At 45.7% G+C, this 20,252-nt stretch overlaps 1 protein-coding gene across 1 annotated transcript in view; it reads right to left on the bottom strand.

Annotated features, from left to right (window-relative positions):
• ADAM23 (ADAM metallopeptidase domain 23) overlaps positions 1–19,957 on the bottom strand; it is a 149,385-nt gene extending 129,428 nt beyond the window's left edge. Inside the window, exons 1-2 of the mRNA XM_046659669.1 lie at positions 19,504–19,957; positions 18,114–18,331 (exon numbers count right to left, since the gene is read on the bottom strand). Coding sequence (XP_046515625.1) covers positions 18,114–18,331; positions 19,504–19,717 — 432 coding nt within the window. The 5' untranslated portion in view covers positions 19,718–19,957. The remainder of the gene's footprint in view (positions 1–18,113; positions 18,332–19,503) is intronic.
• Between the last annotated feature and the right edge of the window lie 295 nt (positions 19,958–20,252).

The raw sequence follows: 20,252 nt of genomic DNA, 5'->3' as shown, positions 1-20,252 counted from the left end.
CATGGCCAACTCGCTCACCAACAGATCCGCGTAGATGACCAACAGCCCACCTGAAGGGAACAGGTTCAGCGTCCTCTTAGCCTTCTTCTCAACTCTCCAGTCTTTCCCATGTTGACAGGTACCTGAGGGTTACTATAGATACTAAACTAATTTGTTGCTTTTCCAGTTTAACTTGAGGAGTGACTCAGGGGTCTCAAGGATTCATGAGCTTGTTTTGCAGAAGGAAGACAGTGCCTTTGGGGAGGTTGCGATCACTGAATGGCTGGCCCTCTGCATCCGCCAAAGCCCAGAAGTCAGACTGCCCAGGGGCTTACTGGGAGGGACCCCTTTGTTTCTCCGAAGCTCCTCCTGCCTAGCCCCTTAGCTCTATGAAAGCCCCTGCTTTCCATTCTCAGGGAGGCGGAGTTGAGTGAACCCAGCCTCCCACATACTCGTTTTGGCCAATTCGAATAAATCTGTTTGCATCTCCAGGCGCCGATGTCTCAGTGTTTGGCTTGCAGCGCATTGGGCACAGGAACTTGAGATTGAGAGGTTCGGCATCAGCAGCACTAGCCTCCAGGAAAAAGCCCCATAGTCATTCCTGACTCCTGCACTAATTTGCTCTTACTACTGTAACAAACTTCCAAGATTTTGTGACTTAAAACAACACAAACTATCATCTTACATTTCCAGAGGTCAAAAGTCCAAAATCAAAGTCTAGAGTCTAAATTCGAGGTGTTGGCAGGGCTGATTCCTTCTGGGGGCTCCAGAGGAGAATCCATCTTCCTGCCTTCCCAGCCTCTGGAGGCAGCCTGTATTCCTTGGCTGGTGGGTCCTTCCTCACATCACTCCAACCTCTGCTTCCATCATGACATCTTTTCCAACTCATTTAAGGACCCTTGTGATTACATTGGGCCCACTCATATTCCAGGATAACCTCCCCTCTCAAGATCCTTAACTGAATCCCATCTACAGAGTCTCTTTGTCCACACGTGATATTGTGACTTATAAGAAATATATACATGTATTTGGTCATTCCAATGACCAAAATATATTTCTCATATATATTTGGTCTTCGTCCATGGTTCTTGGCTCACAGCTCCCAAAACCCTTGGAATTTCCTGAGCAATAAGAGCATAATATTTGGCCTCTTGTCCTTAGTTCTTGAAATTACTTCAGAGCCACAAAGGTGAAATGGGTGTCTTGTGATTCATAACAAGCCGCTCTCCACCACAGCTGGGTTTATGTTAAGGAGGTGACTTTTGGAAAGCACCTAAGAATGGGGGCTGGTTGACAGGAGAGCCAATCATGAACAGAGGGTTGAAACTTTCAGTCCCACCCCCTGACCTCTGGGGAGCGGAGAGACACTGGCAGTTCAATCAGTCACCAGCAGCCAATGATTTCATCAATCACACCTATGCAATGAACCTCCATAAACACTCAGAGGAGGGGGTTCAGAGGACTTCTGGGCTGGTGAACACGTGGAGACTGGGAGACTGGTGCCCTAGGAGAGGACACGGAAGCTCCACGCCCTTTCCCCACAGCTTGCCCTACGCATCTCTCCCGTCTGGCCATTCCTGAGTTACATCCTTTCATAATAAAGCGGGGATCTAGTAAGTAACATGTTTCTCTGAGTTCTGTGAGCCGCTCTAGCAAATTAACCAAACCCAAGGAGGTGGTGGGAACCCCCATCTATAGCGGGTGGGTCAGAAGCGCAGGAGGTAACCCGGGCTAGTGAGTGCCTTCTAAAGTGGGGGTGGGGGGCAGTCTTTTCGCACTGACCCCTTTACTGTGCGATCTGACGCTACCTCCAGGTAAACAGTGTTAGAATGGAGGTGAATTCTCAGACACCCTGCTGCTGTCCCGACAATTGCGTGCTGGGGGGGACACACCTCCACACATTGGAATTTGGTGATCAAAACCCCTTTTACCATCCTCACAGATTCTGGGGGTTAGGCTGTGGACCTTTTTCAGGGGCCATTGGTTATTCTGTCTGCCACAACCCCTCTCCTTTTCTGGCCCACCCACCCCGAAACCATCCAGAGTCTAGAGCTCTACCCCTAAAACACAGTCCAGTTCGCCCGCCTCCCTGCAACTCCTCTGCTGCAGCCAAGCGCAGGCTGCAGGGACTGTGCCCCAGGACTGCAGACGCCCCCCAACTGGTCTCCTTGCTGCCTCTTGCCCCCCACAGTCCACGTCTATAAAGCTGCCAGTATGACCTTTTCAAAATATGAATCAGATAATGTTTCTTCCTTCTTTAAAACCCATGGTGGCTTACCATTATAACCAGAACAAAATCCTACTAGGCCCTTCATTCTCCAGCACCTTCTTACCTTTAAAAAATAGCGGAGGAGGAAATATGCAATTTTTCCCTCCAAAAAATTTCTCCATCCCTCATCATCAACCTTCCAGGGCCTTGTGCGCCGAGCAGCTCTCAGCAACTGTCGAAGGAGGCATTTGTGCTTCAGCTGCCCCCCGTACTTCTCTCCCAAGAGGCAAGAGCAACTTAGCACATAATTCTAACCCTAAGCCCTCCCTCTTCAAGTCTGTTTTAACTACAAGACTCCTGCTAAAATGACCAGAAAAATTTTAAATATGCAAGAAATAAAAATCAGGAGGTAGGGGAAGCAGGAAAGAGCACAACACAGTGTGAGATGTCCCTCACATTTCAGAGTAGGCAGACAAAAGATACCGTCTTAGGTTGATGGCTCTAAAAATAGGGCAGAGATCAATTATTCAACGTTAAAAGAACTAAAAATAAAAATCGAACAGCCTTTGGGGAGTGATGGGAGAGAGATTTTGACTTTTCATTCTCTTCCTTTATGAACTCTGAATTCTTAAACCATGTAAACAAACAGGGTAACTACTAATTTTACACCAATATTTACACTAATTTTACACATGAGGGTGTGCATGTTTACAGATGCGACTTGGTCATCAGCTGTTCACTTACCGTGAAGTTCCTCCCCTGATTCCGACACTGCTCCTTGAGATCCCCCACCCAAACTGTCCCGCCAAGGGCTTCTTGGTGATAAACCGAGGGCACTAGGATCCCACCAGTGGCCCCTCTGTGGAAAATTGTTCCTCAGGCCCTCTTCTGCCTCTATTTTTCGAAAACTCTTTTCTCCCTCACTCACCTCACACCAACTACTTCTGGAGCCAGCTACCGTTCTCAGGTTCAAATAATAAGAGTCCACCTTTTATAATTCCTCCTGTTCTCCCAACCCTGAGACGCCAGAATCTCAGGAGAACATCTACTCCACAAACGCAGTTAGCATAATGAACAACCCCTAACTCAACCACCCATCTCCACATCTCATCTCCTCTGGTGAGCACCCAGCCACCTCTTATTGGAGGATATTTCACAGAATTTTAGGCCGTAAGGAATGCTAGAAAACAAACTCACCCACATCAAGATCACTTCAGATATAAAAACGCAAACCACCGGACCCCGTACACACCTACTAACCCAAAAATATTTTCAACAACCTCCCCAGGTGGTTCCAGTGCACGTGAAACCTGGAGATCCCCAAACCTTACCGAATCTCCTTATTTGTATTTTGGTGTCATGTCCAAGAGTGGCTCACAGAACTCAGAGAAACATCCTTCTAGGCATGCAAACTGAAATAAAACTTCACTGTTTGTGGATGACACAATCGTATATGCAGAAACCCTAAAGATTCCACCAAAAAAATGTACTAGAACTGATAAGCGAATTCAGCAAAGTTGCAGGAGACAAAATCAACACACAAAATTTAGTTTCATTTTTATACACTAATAATGCAAAGTCCTAAAAGCAAATTAAGAAAACAATTCCATTTACGATAACATCAAAAAGAATACTTAAGAATATACTTAACCAAGGAGGTGAAACACTTGGACACTGAAAACCACAAAACATTGAGGAAAGAAATGAAATAAGACACAAATAAATGGAAAGACACGCTGCATCCATTAATTGGAAGACTTAACATTGTTAAGATGTCAACACTGCCCAAGGCCATCTGCAGATTCAGTGCAACCTCTACCAAAATCCCAGTGACTCTTGTGGAAGAAATTGAAAGCTCCATCCTAAAATTCATATTGAACCCCAAGGGACCCTGAATAGCCAAAACAATCTTGAAAGAGAACAAAGCTGGAGGTCTCACATTTCCCGATTTCAAAACTTACTACCAATCTACTGTAATCAAAATAGTGTGGTACTGACATAAAGATAGACACATAGACCAATAGATCAAAGAGCCCAGAAATAAAGCCTTGCATGTATGGTCAAATGATTTTCAGCAAGGGTGCGAAGACCATTCAATAGGGAAAAGACAGTCTTTTCAACAAATGGTGATGGGAAAACTGGATATCCACATGCAAAAAAATGAATTTAGACCCTTAACTTATACCATATACAAAAAGTAACTAAAAATAAACCAAAGGCCTAAACATAAGAGATAAAACTATAAAACTCTTAGAAAAAATATAGGAGAAAAGCTTCATGACATTGGATTTTCCAATGATTTCTTGGACATGACACCAAAAGCACAAACAACAAAAGAAAAAAATAGGTAAGTTGAACTTCTTCAAAATTAAAAACTTTTGTGCATCAAACTACACTATAACAGAGTAAAAAAATCAACTCATGGAATAAGACAAAATATATCTGATAAGGGATTGATATCCAGAATATATAAAGAACCACTACAACTCAACAGCAAAAAACCAAACAACCTGATTTAAAAACGAGTAAAAGACATTTCTCCAAAGAAGATATAGCTCTGACCTAAGAGCCCCCTCCGAAAATGCTGTGGAGACTCCTGTTACCACGGGGAAGCTGCTCTTCACTGGCCTCTGGCAATTTCCCCAGCTCCCAAAAAGTGTGTAAGCACTGCCCGGCACGGAGAAAACCCTGTGATGGTCCTCCACTACACCAATAATCCTTCCTCGTGTAGCCCTCCGTTTGTTGCTGACCTCAGAAGCATCATCTCTACTTCCCCAGTAAACAAGAAAGCATAATCTTTTGACAAGCCACTGACATATCAAAAACATTTTGGGACAACGAAAGGTAATCTTGAACTTGTCACAAGGTCAATAAATATGTGTGGGTCTTAGGTCTTGTTTTGTTTTTTATTGTCACAATAAAAAATACTTATTCCACTTTAATTGCATGGTCTATGATTTGAAAACAGGAAAATCAAATTTTTAAATTATAACATGTATGGGAGAAAGTAGGTAAGCCTATTTATTCTAATATTTTTAAGCCATGAGTGAAAGTGATGTTTAAATCTTCTTAGTCCTTCTAAGTTGTGTGCTTAAACACACAAACATAAAGAGCGCTTCCTACCGTCCAACTGCAACAACCAGCAGGAGTTCACTTGTCATCAGTGACCACACCACGATAGGAGAGAAGAAAGTTCCTGAGTGAGACGGGAAGTCCCTGCATGTTACGAGCTGAGGAGTGACGTGATCCCAATCAGTATTGAAAAGCATCACCATCCCAACGGGTGTAAAACAGACAGGAGCCAGGATGACAGGGTGAGAGAAGGCAGGACAGGAGCGAGGAGATGTTTTAACAATACAAGCGAGAGGTGACGTGGCTTAGACCGGGCTGGCGACAATGGAGACTCAGTCGGATTCTGGACAGCACTGAAGATTTGATGGCTTGAAGTCACGCTTGAGAGAAAGAGAAGGGTAAAGACTCGGCCTGAGCAACGGGAAGGATGAGCTTCCATCTACTCAGATGGGGAACCGGGAGGGCAGGCCGGTGGGGGCGGTGGGAGAGAGTGACCTATCAGATACCCAGGTGGAGATACTAGATAACTAGTGGGGTGTGTAAGTCTGGGTGTCAAGGGAGAGACCCTGCTCTCTGAGAAAAACCAAGACTCTCAAATGTGACATCACAAATTAGTGTTTCACACAAATAGGTCAAATAAGTTTACAAACTTTTAACACATTAGGGTGTTAAACTATGTCAGGGGAACTCCAAGAACTCTAGAAAACTAAAATGGAACAGTTTAAGATCTGATAGGCAGACAGGATAGTTTATAAATACACTATTTGGGTAATAATCCTAAAATGCCTCAGTAGGTCTTAAATTGATTAATGTCCCAAACAGAAGAATAAAAAGAAAAACACAGCTATGGTTTATTAGAAAGGGAAAGAATAAGAGTTAACTATTTCCAAGAAAGGGTTTACACACCATCGCAAAGCCAACAATAAGAAGAGTGTCTCCCAGTGTCCCACCAATTCCGAGCGATCGAGTGATTGCGTTTACACTGCCCAACAGTGAGACGAGCCTGTCACCGCGGCCCGACCGTTCTACAGAGATGAAGCCCATCACACTGCACATGGTGGCCCAGAGCAATTAACAAGGTCACTAGCCGACTGTGTGCACTGACAGAGGTCACCGTCTTCAGCCATAATTTACAAGAGGAGGGGAGCAGTGTAGGAACTCTTCCTGGTTGAGATGCAAAGCCCCAAATTTTCCTTCCCGGTCATAGCATGTTTAATAATATCCCAGTGTCCAAATAAAAACAGAATTGTATTTCTGATATTTTTACCCTGTTCAGTGTTTCTGGTTGGGAGGTCTACATACTGTTCTATTTGTCATCGTTTCATAACTGTTACAGTTCATTCCAAAGCCAGAAAACTATTAATGGCAGATGAAAGTATTTCTTGGGTTTTGTTTTGTTTAGGGAATTGAGGGGAGAAGAAAGAGAGGTGGGTGATGTCAAATTGGAACATTTCTTAGGGAAATTATCCTACAAATGTGTGCTATTTATAGTATTTGGTGCCACACCACACCCACTTTGGCCATCAACTCTACAAAAACAACAGTTGCCCTTACAACCCACCCAGGTGCCTGCTTCCATGCCACCCTGGAGTGCCCTGAGGATAGGCCAAGGTTTGGGGAAACCTCCTCCGCCCCCAGAGCACAGGCACCATGTTTACACGTTACTGGCCCGACCTGATTTCGAGGACCACAGCCCCTAAGACATCACGGCAGGGCCCCCAGCATTCACTCCTGCGTGAGTCCTCCACTAGCCGGGAAGACCCTGAGACTCAGCCCTCCTCACAATGTCCTCACACCTACTTCTGAACCCATCCTCTTTTTTAATAACACAATTCTTTATTCATAAAAGGGCAGTTCCCCACTTGGATTCCCTAGGCCTCTGGTCAGCAATTAAGAGGTAACATTTACTGGGCACTGCTTATATGCAGGTACCATGCAAACCACTCTACATGAGTGATCCCACTTTGGTCAGGCAGACTCTGAGTGGGCATTATTATTATGCCCATGCTATTGATAAGAAAGCTGGAGCTCAGAAAGGCTAAGTAACTTGCCAGAGTTTAAATAGCTGGTGTCAGCAGATCTGTCAGAGCCCCCGACCCCTGACTCTCGAACACTGTCCCCCTACTATGTGCCAAAGGAGTGAGTAAGAAACCTGAAAGAATATCTGACTTTCTAAATGGCCTGGCACAGATCACATTTATCCTACAACTAAACGCCCATGCTGTGTCATTAAAATGCCAATTTCCCTGCTTTGCACTGAAACAGTATCCTGTCTGTGGAGGAATGCTGGTTATCACACACTGACAAAAAGTTTAAATTAGGTGTTAGTGAAAAATAAAGGGCAAATTAACCAGCTCTTAACTAAATTCAGCTTGTTTCGAAGACCTATTTCTTCAGGCTGCAGACTCCTATATTTGAAACTATTTTTCCAGAAACAGAAAAGCTTTCCTAGAATGGCCAACTGTCTAACATACAATTTGGAATCACCAAACACAAACCCCCTTGTTCAGGAGACAAGGGGGGGATTCGATGGAGGAAAAAGAAAGTGAAGGAAGACCAACAACGAAAAGTAAGCAGACAAGCAAAATGTTGTAAAAATGTTAGCATTTTAAACAAGATTATTTATCTGGAGTACTCATTGAGGAAAAAAAAAAAGACAAGACAATCACTGGTGGCAGCGAAGGCCAGGGGAGGTGTTGCGTGACTGTGAACCCAGGGTGTAGTTAGTTCACAGGTCCTTATCATCCAAAGGAAAGGTATCTAAAAGGCACAGAAACCTCCCTTTTCCTGCAGGTCCAACACAGGATGTGGTGCGACAAATGAACAAAGGACTGCGAGTCTGCAGACCAAGGGTCTGGTCATTCTGGTCACGCCAATAATTCCCAGGAGGAGCAATTGACCTGACCCCTTTGGACTTAGTTTTCTCATCTAGAACACAGAAATAATAATGATCATCTAATAATGAAACTTGTTTTATTGCTGTGAGGACCATGTGAGATCACAGATATGAACATGCCTTGATAAACGGGTAGGTTCACTGCAAAGGCAAAATATTATGTTTGTTATTTCCAGTGTATTGAGTTGCACTCCTCTGTAGAGAGTATTGAGATCCAGAGAAGGAGGTGCAAGCCGGTTGAATACATTCTACTTAGCTGAAAAGGCAAACAGCAAGGAGACACATGGAGGGCGGGGGCCACTCCTAGGCACCAAGTGATTTATATTATTATGGAGCCATCTGCAATACAACTATTAACTGCTATAGAATACGGTATTAGAAAGCCCATTTACAATTAAAAGACAGCACAAAGCACCCAATTAGGTGATCCAGACCACAACCTGGTACAGCAGGTTCTTGAATGTCCACACGACGGGAAAGGGAGCAGTGGACAGATGCCAGAACTCAGCAGATAATCAAAAATCAATTTCTTGGGGCCGGCCCAGTGGCGCAGTGGTTAAGTGCGCACGTTCCGCTTTGGTGGCCTGGGGTTCGCTGGTTCAGATCCCGGGTGCAGACAAGGCACTGCTTGGCATGCCACGCTGTGGGAGACATCCCACATAGAAAGTAGAGGAAGATGGGCACGGATGTTAGCTCAGGGCCAGTCTTCCTCAGCAAAAAGAGGAGGATTGGCAGCAGTTAGCTCAGGGCTAATCTTCCTCAAAGAAAAAAAATCAATTTCTTCATGGCTCTGGAATGTTTTTTTTGATATGCCTCTAGGCGTGCACAGATTTGACTTCGGAAGTTAATCTCTAGCGCCACTGAGCGCAGAAGGAGGTGGTCCAGGAGCACGCAATTATCTTGTTCCCACTCGGCACCTAGGATTAAAATGGGCCAGGATGACTCCCTCAAGTGGACGCTGCCACGCTGATAAGGAGAGGTGAACGTCCCCAGCTCTAGAATAACAGATCAAAGCTAAAGAGCAAGGCAGTCACTGTGGGAAGGTCCTGCTTACACTTCTGTTCATTCATTTGTTTGAACTTAACTCTCTGTAATCAGTGTCTATCAGTAGAGGAGCCTTATTCGATTTTCCATCCTTTTCATTACTAAATAGTAAGTTTAGAGAATATTTAGCATAAATGTAGATCTTGTTAACAAACAAGTATCTTTCCCAATAAATTTGAAAGTAGATCTTGAATTCATTAATTTGTAATGTTCCAGAAGAGCAGCGTCTGTCCAGTCTTTAGCCACAGAAGATACCTATGTGACAAATCGTCTCTGGAGACTGAGCTGACCCACAGGTCTGGCTCTCTTCCAGGCTGGGTGCCCGGCGATGGAGAAGGCACCTCTCATGTTACTCCACAGAAAGCAAAAACTTCACCCTAATTTGCTATGAATGAACATGATTGTTTTTTAACTTCTCATTATTCTGAGTAAAATAGGATAACTGGATCTACTCTTCTTATAATAGAATTCTTAGCATTAGATTTGATTAAAATTGCACTGAATTTATATAAATTCTAAACACAAAGACTCTTTTATAAAATTGCAAAAATTGAAACGCTCAGTGGATTCTGAATGAATCAATTATGTGAATGAAGGAGACTTTCATAAGGCTAAAGGGTACCCCGGTCATTTGCAAACTGAGTATTTTCTGTGAACAAAGCCTTCCGAATATGTACATTTTTGAGAGGAATAAAATACTTTCATTTGGAAAACTTATACTCGAGGAGCAATTAATTCCTCAGATCTTAAAGATGGGGATGCTGGGATCTTCTGGAGCAGGAATTTAACAGCATTTAAACCTGAAACAATAGCCTGAGGACGCATTACTGACAGATGAGGTTGTTGCCACTAACGGCAAGAGTTTTCCATAACTAACCCCAGAGCTTGGACAGCTGTGAACAGAATCATCCAGACAAAATTACCTCCTGCCGTGGTCCGACCTGTGGGTAAACAGGCCTGGAAAAATGCTGGGAGGGAAGCGGAACGGGAGTGTGGTACAGAGAAGGGGACCACAGCTCTTCTCCAGAGCGTCTCACAGCCCTGCACCCACGAGTCAAGCTCTCCCAGCTGCAGTTACGCTTCTTGCGTGTGGGCAAAGGGAGTCACGTGACGGAACAAGAGCTTCAAGAAGATTAATCTGTCAGCAGTGGGACTGATGGATTGACATAGAGGGAGACGAGGCGACGGCAAGAACACCATACAGAGAGAGGAGGAGGGACGGAGCCAAGGAGAAACGTCAAGTTTCTATTAAGCGACTATTTATAGACAGAAGATGGAGAGAAAAGAGTCAAAGAAGACTCCCGAGGCTCACTCAGATGGCTAGGCAAACAGCGGGGCCACTGAGGAGAACGAGGAAGGCGGGAAGGACGGGTCTCCTCCTCTGACCTGACTCTCAGCCTGGGGGACGCCACCAACCTGGGCGACACCATCGGACAAATAAATGCTCCTTATTTTTTGACTGGCCGTAGAGAGAAGGACAGGGGCCTAATCTGTCAACAAAACCTGAGCATAAGTGAAGACAGAATGACACTGGTAGTTACACAGTTAGCAGGAATGAGTCAACCCAGAAAGAGCAGACAACACCAGGTAGGGACACCCACTGAAGCAAGACTTTCAACAGCACAGCTCAGCTGCAGACTGCTGGAGAGCACGGTGGTCATCAAATCAGTCCAGGGTGGATGATCAAAAACGGTCCACACTTTACGAGAGAGAAGAATGAAAGGCTAGAGTCCTAACTTTGACGCCTACAAGCCAGGCAAGGACCAGAAATAGGAAGGGTGGGTGTTAGGCAACAAGGAGCTGGGGAGACTCAAGTAAACAGCCCTGCCCACCCTATGCCAAGAGGAGCGACTCCACCAAGATCAGGGACCCAATCTCCTGACTTCAAGAGAAACCACCCACGCCCCACCATTCGCTAACATGTACAGTGGTGCCCCCTTATCCCTGGTTTCACTTTCCACGATTTCAGTCACCCTCAGTCACCCGCAGTCCAAAAATTTTAAATGGAATATTCCAGAAATAAACAATTAATAAGTTTTCAATGGTGTGCCATTCTGATGAAATCTCGAACCATCCCACCCAGGCGGTGGATCGACCCCTTGTCCAGCGGATCCACACTGTATATGCCACCCATTAGTCACTTGGTAGCCGTCCGGGTTAACAGATACACTGTCGAGGTATCGCATTGCTTGTGTTCAAGTCCCCCATATTGTACTCAACAATGGCCCCAAAGTACAAGAGTAGTGAGGCTGGCAATTCGGATGTGCCACAGAGAAGCCAAAAAGGGCTTCCTTTAAGTGAAAAGGTAAAAGTTCTCGACTTAATAAGGAAAGAAAGAAAATAGCATGAGGTTGCTGAGGTCTATGGCAACTGTCATCACAGTGCATTGTCACGGTGTTTGATCTTATTATTAGTTACTGCCGTTAATCTCTTATTGTGCCTGACATAAATTAAACTTTATCCTAGGTATATACGGATAGGAAAAACAGTATATCGGGGGTTCAGTACCCTCTGCAGTTTTGGGGGTCTTAGAACATGTTCCCCATGGATAAAGGGGATGACTGCACGCTATTTTATCTTCTTCAAGCACTTGTCAATACCTGAAATCTTCGTGCTGTTGTTGCTGTTGCCGTGTTTATGGCCCGTCTCCTCCCATAGAAGGTAAGTTCCCTGAGGAGCCACCGAGTTGACCCTCCACCAACGCTCAGTCGGGAATGTGCTCACCTCCTGACTTCTCGGACTCAACCATTTGCTAGGAAATAAGTCCCAATCCCTAACCTCCTCCCAGTCATCACAGCCTTTCACACCCACTGCCCGCCTCTCCCAACACCCCCTGTTCTCTCTCCAGCATGGGCTTTGCCAAGGACGAGAGCTGGGTTCAGACCCTACCTCTGTCTGCCAATTACCAGCCGTCTGTCCTTTCTGAAGATGCTACCCATAAATGTCAATGGCTACATCTCTAAACATGTACATTCCTGAGTTTCTAGCGGAATTAAGTGAGTTTTTTTTTTAAGCGACCCTAATGCATGATTCTTTTAAATTTCCCACATGTGGGTTTCCCTTCTCACGCTCGCCATGCTGAGCTCCCTACTGCCTCCCAGCAGGCCAGAGCCTCTGCCCCTGCCTCTCTCTGGGCCCCTCTCCACCTCCTCCACCCTCTCCCCACCTGCCTCCTCATCCTCCACCCTCCTCCCTCCACCCTCCTCCCTTCTCCGCCTCCGGGAAACCCATCTCCTAAGTGCTCCTTCAGGCCAGCTCAATTGTTTCTTCCTCTATGAGGTTTTCTTTGACTGCCCTGGGTGCCCACAGCATTTTGCTCCTACAACTAGCCAACAGCACTGTCATGAACCACACGCCACCAGCTGCTTCGGTTCTGACACCCATCAAGTTGTGAACAAGAGTAGGGACTGAGGGCTACTCTTCATCGCTTTCCCAGAGTCTGTCACAGCGCCTGATTCAAAACAGGTATTCAATAAATGTTTGCAGAACCAAACAGCACTGAACACCCTAATAGATGTACATCTGATTTACTGGAAACTGTGTGAGTGGACAGCTCTTGCTCCACCACTGACAATTAACCCACGGCAACAACAGAAACTACCACATGGTCAGCTCTTCATCCCATCAGTGGTGGGTGACAGTGATGAGGATATGTAAGAAGTGTTAATATAAGTATTTTCACTATTTTAGGTAATGTAAGCATACAGTAAATGTGATTTATGCAGTGCTAAAACTCAAAACCGAAATTCTCTCTCTTACTGATCTGTCACAGGGCCAAAAATGCTTAACAGTAACTTGAGCCTCCTTTGAATGTCAATTTGATCATAACACGAAATTTTCACAGAAAGCATTGCACTCTTTCTAACATACGAGTTTTCAACCATCAATTCATTCCACAGATATTTACTGACAACGTACTATCTGCCAGGCATTACAAGCCTGAATTCTACACACTACACTTTGCAATGACTGCGCGAGAAGACCTGGAAGGCTTTCGAAGGCTGCGGAGGCCAAAACAATGGTTGTATTATCCTATAACCACTCGACCAATTCTGAGAAAGGACCCTATGTCTCTTTCTGCTGCCCCACACCAAGAACAATGGACGAGTTGGTTTCTGGACAGTCAAGAAATGTAGAAGCAGCCTTGTCCTGAAGTACAGTAAGAAGTAATAACAATCATTGTGATCTAAATTCAGTTAAACACCTCTCTTCTCGCTCTCTGACCTCGGGGTGGTGGAATGAGCTGTATGCACGCCGGGCCAACTGAAGTCAAAGGAGATGACTTTCATCCTCCCCCAAACCCTGCGCTCTGCACAGTGTACCTCTTCCATCCCTTTCCAACTGGAAGAGAAAAGAACCCTAAGGCAGTAGGATACAGGGCAAGCAATTTTTGACTAAAGGAAAGTTTCAGGAAAAGATTTGAAGGGGAACAGAATATACCATCCCAAAATATGCCTCTTTGGCATAGGGTTATTTTAGGCTGGTTATTTTTAAGAAACAGGAGACAGAGGAGAACCTCTGAAAACTGAGCAGCAGTTACCCTTTTGTACGGTACATTTGCATTTATAAGGGAAATCTCCATTCGTAAGAGGTCCCCCTTTCACTACCAGCAAGAGAAGGATGACTCTGAATCTCTAGGAGCTCTTATCAGTGGAGAAGGCACAGACTTACGTCTGCATAACCACTTCCCTTTGTTTGCTGTGCTTTTCCTGCTCACCTCCCATAACTGGCTCCCCGCCCCCAACATCTTCTTTCGTCTTCCGATGGAGACAGTATTTAAGGTGATGGCTTGGGCCACTTTGGAGAGTTATCTGTTTCCTGGGTAGCTCCCAATTAGACAGGAGGGATTAAACGTCTGTGTTTTTCTCCTGTTCATCTGTCTTTTATTCCAGGGTGTGTCTCAGCCAAGAACCCAGAGGGTAGAAGGAAAACTGCTTTTCCTCCCCTACAGGTTCATTAACTTTCTTAGGAACAGACCTCATAGGATTATCTCAGAATGAAGGAATTAGTTAATTAATCTAAATTGTTTCTCCCTATTTTTAAATGTATGGTCCATTTTGTTAATATATTACATTAATGGTTAATAAAATGCTTATGTTTAGTGATCATAAAATTCCATTTATGTTTGTAAAAGTCTCTACAAATTAAGATAAGTTTTTGTAACAAAGCAAAACTAAATTTTTCCAATTCTGACCTTAATACTTCTACATGGTGGTAAACTGACTTCCCAGCTAGTAAGAAAAAACTTACAATAAATCATCAGAAAATAAAACTATCTATAAAGAAACCTGAATTCGGGTAAGCACCAAAATTCAAGGACCACAACTGTTTAGATCTGAAGGGACCATATTCTGCACTCGACCATCTTGGTTGACGCCTACTATTCTGGCATAATTGTTAAGTGTGCCCACTTTTCACTCTAAAACAGTGCAGTTTGGACAAAAAGTTATACATCACCCTATCTGAAGATAAGAATTCCTACACAATCTTTGACAAAGAAAACTTTAAGGTTTTCAGAAACACTAGTATTACAGAGGTACTGTGCACAATCTGCTTTCGAAACTCACCAATTTCGAAAGTTAATGAACATTTTAACTTTCAAAGCTGTAAAGTAACAAGGCCCGATGGACACTGAATAAATATGGGGCTCTGCCTGGCAGCCTATATCTGAGGACTTCCCTCTCCACCTCTGCCCCCGATCCAGGGATCTATGAGAAGGCATAGTGACTCAGCACTTCTAGGCATTCATTAAAATGTGCTGGAGCACAATGAAGTCAGGGGAGGGAAAAAGGTACATAATACAGATATTAAAATCAATACTTCTTTTACAAAAGCAAAAATGATGAAATCCTATACTTTGCCTCCTCCTGGAACATTTGTAAAGCAGCTGAACTGACAAGGACTTTTCATCACTGTTATTAGGCAAGTCACCCTCAGATACAGCAGAAAATATATGGAACGCTTTGTCAACTAGTTCAGGAGATGCTTAACATCAGAAGTAAGAGGGAAACGGTGCAACACAGAGGGAAATTTCAGGGAACCCACCGTATAAGAAGAGCACTGCTTACACGTGTAAGGAGCACGTTTTAGAATCTTGCTTATCTCCTTTTTGTGTCTCCTGAAGGTCAGACCATGTCTCACTCATCCTTGTACTCTTATCTCTTATCTCTGAATCTTTAGCATACTACTTTGCCCATGAGAAATGTGCAACAAATGTTTGTTGAATTAAACTAATAAGAAAATAAGAAAAATGCTTTCAAATGTAATTTCTGTGCAAACACTTTTTTTGGAGATAAAAGAAACTCGGCCATGGGGGAGGAGGGTGGGTGGGGGCCAGGGGGGAGTGGAGTGGCAGAATCACTCCAACAACGAGTGTGTGTCCCCTCGTGAGAAATCAGTTCTTCTAAGTGAGTGGTGGGTGACGTTTCAACAAAACTTATTATCACAGAAATGCCGCTCTATCATAGTCAAACCACATACCCCCAAACAGAACCACCACATAAGTCTCGACCAGAAGACAGCCTCAGTCGCAGCCTCTGACTCCTGAGTTGGAGAAAAGTTCCGCTGACATTTCTTTCAAGGCTCAGCTCAAGAAAGTTTGAAGATTCTTTGAAATAGGCTTTGAGACAGACTTTTTTTCCTTCCTCCAACACTGTGCAAAGGCACTGGGGTTTGAGAACTTGCCGCTTAACCACAGAAGGCTTCTTGAACTAGGACAGCCATAAAGCAGGTCTCAGTGCCTTTGTCAAGAGGGCTTTGGGTTCTTGCTCCTCAAAGACACCACCCCCTCCTCCTATGGGCAAGACAAATGGGTAGACAGGATCCAGGATCAACCACTAAGTTAAACTGGGGCAGATGGGAAGAGGGAGCAGAGAGACCCATGCATCGCAGCCAGGGTGGGGCAGCCACGTCACAATACAGCGCAACAAAGTTACGGTCTCCAATATCAGTCAATGTGGAGGGAGCATTTTCTCAGAAACCAACTCGTAAAAAATAGCAAAAATTAAATATTCAGGCCTCTCGAATTTTATACTAGCTGTTTTATAATCTTGGGGAAATCACCAAAAAGCCTTCAATTTCTAACTCTCCATTTGTAAAATGGGGATAAATACTGTTACCACTTACCTATATTTTAGAAAATTAATAAAAACAATGATGTTAAACCACAGATACCGATACAGGCTCAACACAAGGTTGACATAAGGGAAGCCACATTGTAGAAAAGAGACCATGTTGTAACTTTGCATGACCTCTGACTAACTAACCCAGCTGGACACGCACCCTCCAGGAGATCCACCTGCTCTGTAGGTTTTATGGCCCCTGCTTGTACATGTACCTCCCAGGTACCATAAGACGATAACTTCGTTCTTTTGAGTTCCTTAGGAATGTGATGATCCCCAAACAGAGAGTCTGTGCTGACAGCCAACATCAGTGACAACTGAAGATCTGGTGTGGCCACTTCCAGTCTGTGACACCAGAGGGTCAACATTCCCACCCCCTCCCCTATAACCCACTGGCCTATAGAACTGCTTCAAGATTCTGTGCCCCCTTAAGATGGTTCTTTCAGACATCAGTCAGCCATCTTCCAATTTGTTAGCTTATGGTTTAATAAAATGCCCTTTCTCTGCCACCATCTTAAAGATTGGCTTTTGTCTCGTGGTGAGAAGAGTGTGCCCTTTTTGTGGTAACAATACTTTTCCTAAATCCTGGATGTTTAGATATTTACTGCTCTTCTCAACTGAACAGCTTACAGTCCAAAGTAAAATATTTGACATACAGACTCTGTTTTCTGCTCCTGATAAAGAACAGAGGCACTGATAAGCCATTGCGTAAATCTGGTTGGGGTCCTAAATATTATTAACTCAAATAAGGAATAGTAAGCAGGAAAAGAGGTCCCTTAAACTCTTTGGATAGTAAGCACCTTCATCTTCTCTTGAATGCCTTTTTATTTATTTATTTATTTATTTTTTTGGTGAGGAAGAGTGGCCATGAGCTAACATCCATTGTCAATCTTTCTCTTTTTCCTTGAGGAAGACTGTCCCTGAGCTAACATCTGTGCCCATCTTCCTCTATTTTGTATGTGGGACACTGCCACAGCATGACTTCATGAGTGGTGCATAGGTTCATGCCCGGGATCCAAACCCACAAACCAGGGGCTGCCAAAGTGGAGCATGTGAACTTAACCACCACACCACCGGGCTGGCCCCTTGTTGAATGCCTTTTTAAAACTCAGTGCCACTTTCTGAACAAACCAGAAAGTAAAGTAACTGCTCACAATGAATGGAGATAAAGTCTTGAAAGATTATGCTGACCAAAACTGCTCCCTACGTTATATAAATATTGTATAAATAGTTGGTTTATATTTACCATAATCTTTTAAACTAATTGTTTACCTACTGAAAATATATTTTTTCCTATCGGTAAATTAAAGAAAGAAAGAAGTTATTTAAATTTAAACACAATTTCTAAGTGAAAGACCGATGGGGAATCTGCAGCCAAGCCTCTTCCAGCAATCTTCAGTGTGCAGATGGAAGCAGGTTCTATCATGGGAGGCCAGCCGCTGCACCCTTACATAAAGCCTCACAGAAACAAGTGAGGACCACAAACTATTCACTTAACTACTGTTCAGTGTCCAATGCACCTGAAAGATACATGGACCACATTTCAGCTGCTCAACTTAGAAGGTCGTAAGAAAATTCCAATTCCAGGTTAGAGTCAGAGAAGAGAAACAAACAGCATTCCTCTCCTGGTAGATCCCAGGTTAATTCCCTCCAGTTTTCCCCCCATAATAACACTAATTGATTTCCTAATAAAATGCTGCAGTAAAATTTGTGAAATCAGATTCTGGCAGAAAATCAAATCAAAGGAAGACACCTCATGGCAGCCACTTTTGCCTGCCCCGCCCCTGCCTACCTTGTTGTGTTTTTGCTGGTGTCTTGCCTTTGTGTCAAGAACATGGTAGGGGCTTTCCGAGTCTTGGTTGACATAATACACGAGTCTGGACGGCAGCGTGATCTCTTTCTGCAGCCCACCGCTGGGACTGATGTGTCTGCTGCTGTTCTCTTGCGATGTGTTCTCTTCATCTGCCAGGACTCCCAAATCTTTTTCTGCAGTTTCATTCCAATGCGGAGCTGGGGGGGGAGGTGGAGGGGTGGCATAAACATACACAAAGACGCACATATATGCCCTATAAATACATAAAGTACGAAAATGAATTTTTCCATTAATGGTCAAAGTTTCCTAATTGTAAGCAGGCAGGAAGTAGAGACACGGTACAGCAAGTTATTGCAATAATGAAACAGCCTGGATAGGTTAACAGCCCAGAAGGCTCATGCAAAAATCAAAATGTAGTCCATTTTGATTCATGTTTTATATGTACATGTCTAACTAGTCTCAGATCTGCACTTCTAAGAACGGGGAGGGTGGGGCACAATGGACTTGGAGGAAGAGTCATTAGGTGAAGACGCTCACGGGTTCTGCCCCTCACCTCCACCCCTTCTCCGGTCTGCAGAAGCTCAGTGGGACTCTGACCGGGAGCACCCCATCCTCGAGCTAAGACCGCTCCTAAGACAGCTGGAGCGCTCCATTCACGGGCGCGGAATGCTAATTGATGCATCTAACAAAATGGACAAATTCCCTTTCCTTTTAACTTTGAGATGAGCAAAAATGCTTTGCCATGGAGGGGTACAGATGCTGGCAGCTTTCCAACTCCTTTTGATTTTTCCTGCCGAGCCAGCTTTCCGCCTTCACCGATTTCCAATCATCAATGTATTGAACATTATATGAACTGTTCATTATAATGACCAGCGCTTTGAAAAATACAAACCAAAGGTTTATATCCCCGAAGTTTCCCTCCCCCATCTTAACTCCAACAGCAGTGAAGAAGCCAGGAAGCAGTCTGGGGAGACAACACATTACCACAGTTATCAGCACATCCCCTCGCGTTCCTATGCAGGCTCCACCACCCAGGAGGCACCCTGCTCCCTCGCCGCATTTCCCGTCCACCGGCTTCCCCACAGCCAAGTTGCCCCGGGATCGCTAAGGGACCCCGCATCCACTAAACGCCTTCCAGCGGAACCGACAGTAACTGGAATGGGTTTTTAGTGAATGCAACAGAAACAGACTTCAAAAAGTGACCTGGAATGAACGGGTATGCGGGAACGACTGAGGCGGAGGGGCGGCAGTGAGGCGCGGACAGGCCGGGCCCGGGACGCGTCCGGAGCGCACGGACCCGCGCGCCCTTCGCTTTCCTCTGCAGGGGCCCGCGCGCGAGGCCAGGCAAAGGCCCCGGGGCCATACCCACCGCTGGGCGCAGCAGCCCCCCAGGCGCGGGGCCGGGACGAGGCGGCGAGTGGAGGCAGCAGGACAAGGACGAGGAGCAGGCGGCAGGGCGGCGCGCGGGCCAGGGCGCGAGCAGGCGCCGGGCCGGCGGGGCCGCCGCGGGGGCCGCTGGAGGCTCGGGAAAGGCTGCAGCCCGCCAGGGGCGGCCGCCGGGAGCTGCTGCCGGGTGGCTTCATGGCTCATAGCTCCTGGGCGCCGCTCGGTGTGGCCGGCGAGGGCGCCGGGCTGGGCTGCGGGAGGCTGCGGGCGGAGCCGGTCACGCCGGCTCGGCGCGCATGGTACCGCCGCGGGTAGCGTGTCGGGCTCTGGGCTCGGGGTTGGGCGGCGCCCCCTCCCCTGCTCGCCTACTCAGCCCCTCCTGGGGCTGCCGCCGCCGAAGAGTCCGGGGGTCCCAGCCGCTCCGCCAACTTGGAACCTCCTCGGATGCTCCTCCCTCCCTGCTGCGGGCGCGGCCGCTCCAGCGACTGCGGGGGCTGCTGCTGGGGCTGAGGATGCTGAGGCGGCGCGCGGGGACGCGCAGCGCGGGCGTGCGCCCCGCCCTCGAGAGCGCGCCCGAGCGCGACTTCGGGTCCTGATGCTGATGCTGGTGCTGGTGCTGATGCTGGTGCTGGTGCCAGGCACGGACGCACTGCGCATGCTTCATTGTGGAGGGGGGACACACAAAAAAAATCAGCAGAGTGATGCAGCAACCCAGGCAGCATCAGAGGTAAC

Source organism: Equus quagga, chromosome 4 (assembly GCF_021613505.1).
Source record: "Equus quagga isolate Etosha38 chromosome 4, UCLA_HA_Equagga_1.0, whole genome shotgun sequence".
Classification (NCBI taxonomy): domain Eukaryota; kingdom Metazoa; phylum Chordata; class Mammalia; order Perissodactyla; family Equidae; genus Equus; species Equus quagga.
This window is presented reverse-complemented; position numbering and strand designations above follow the sequence as displayed.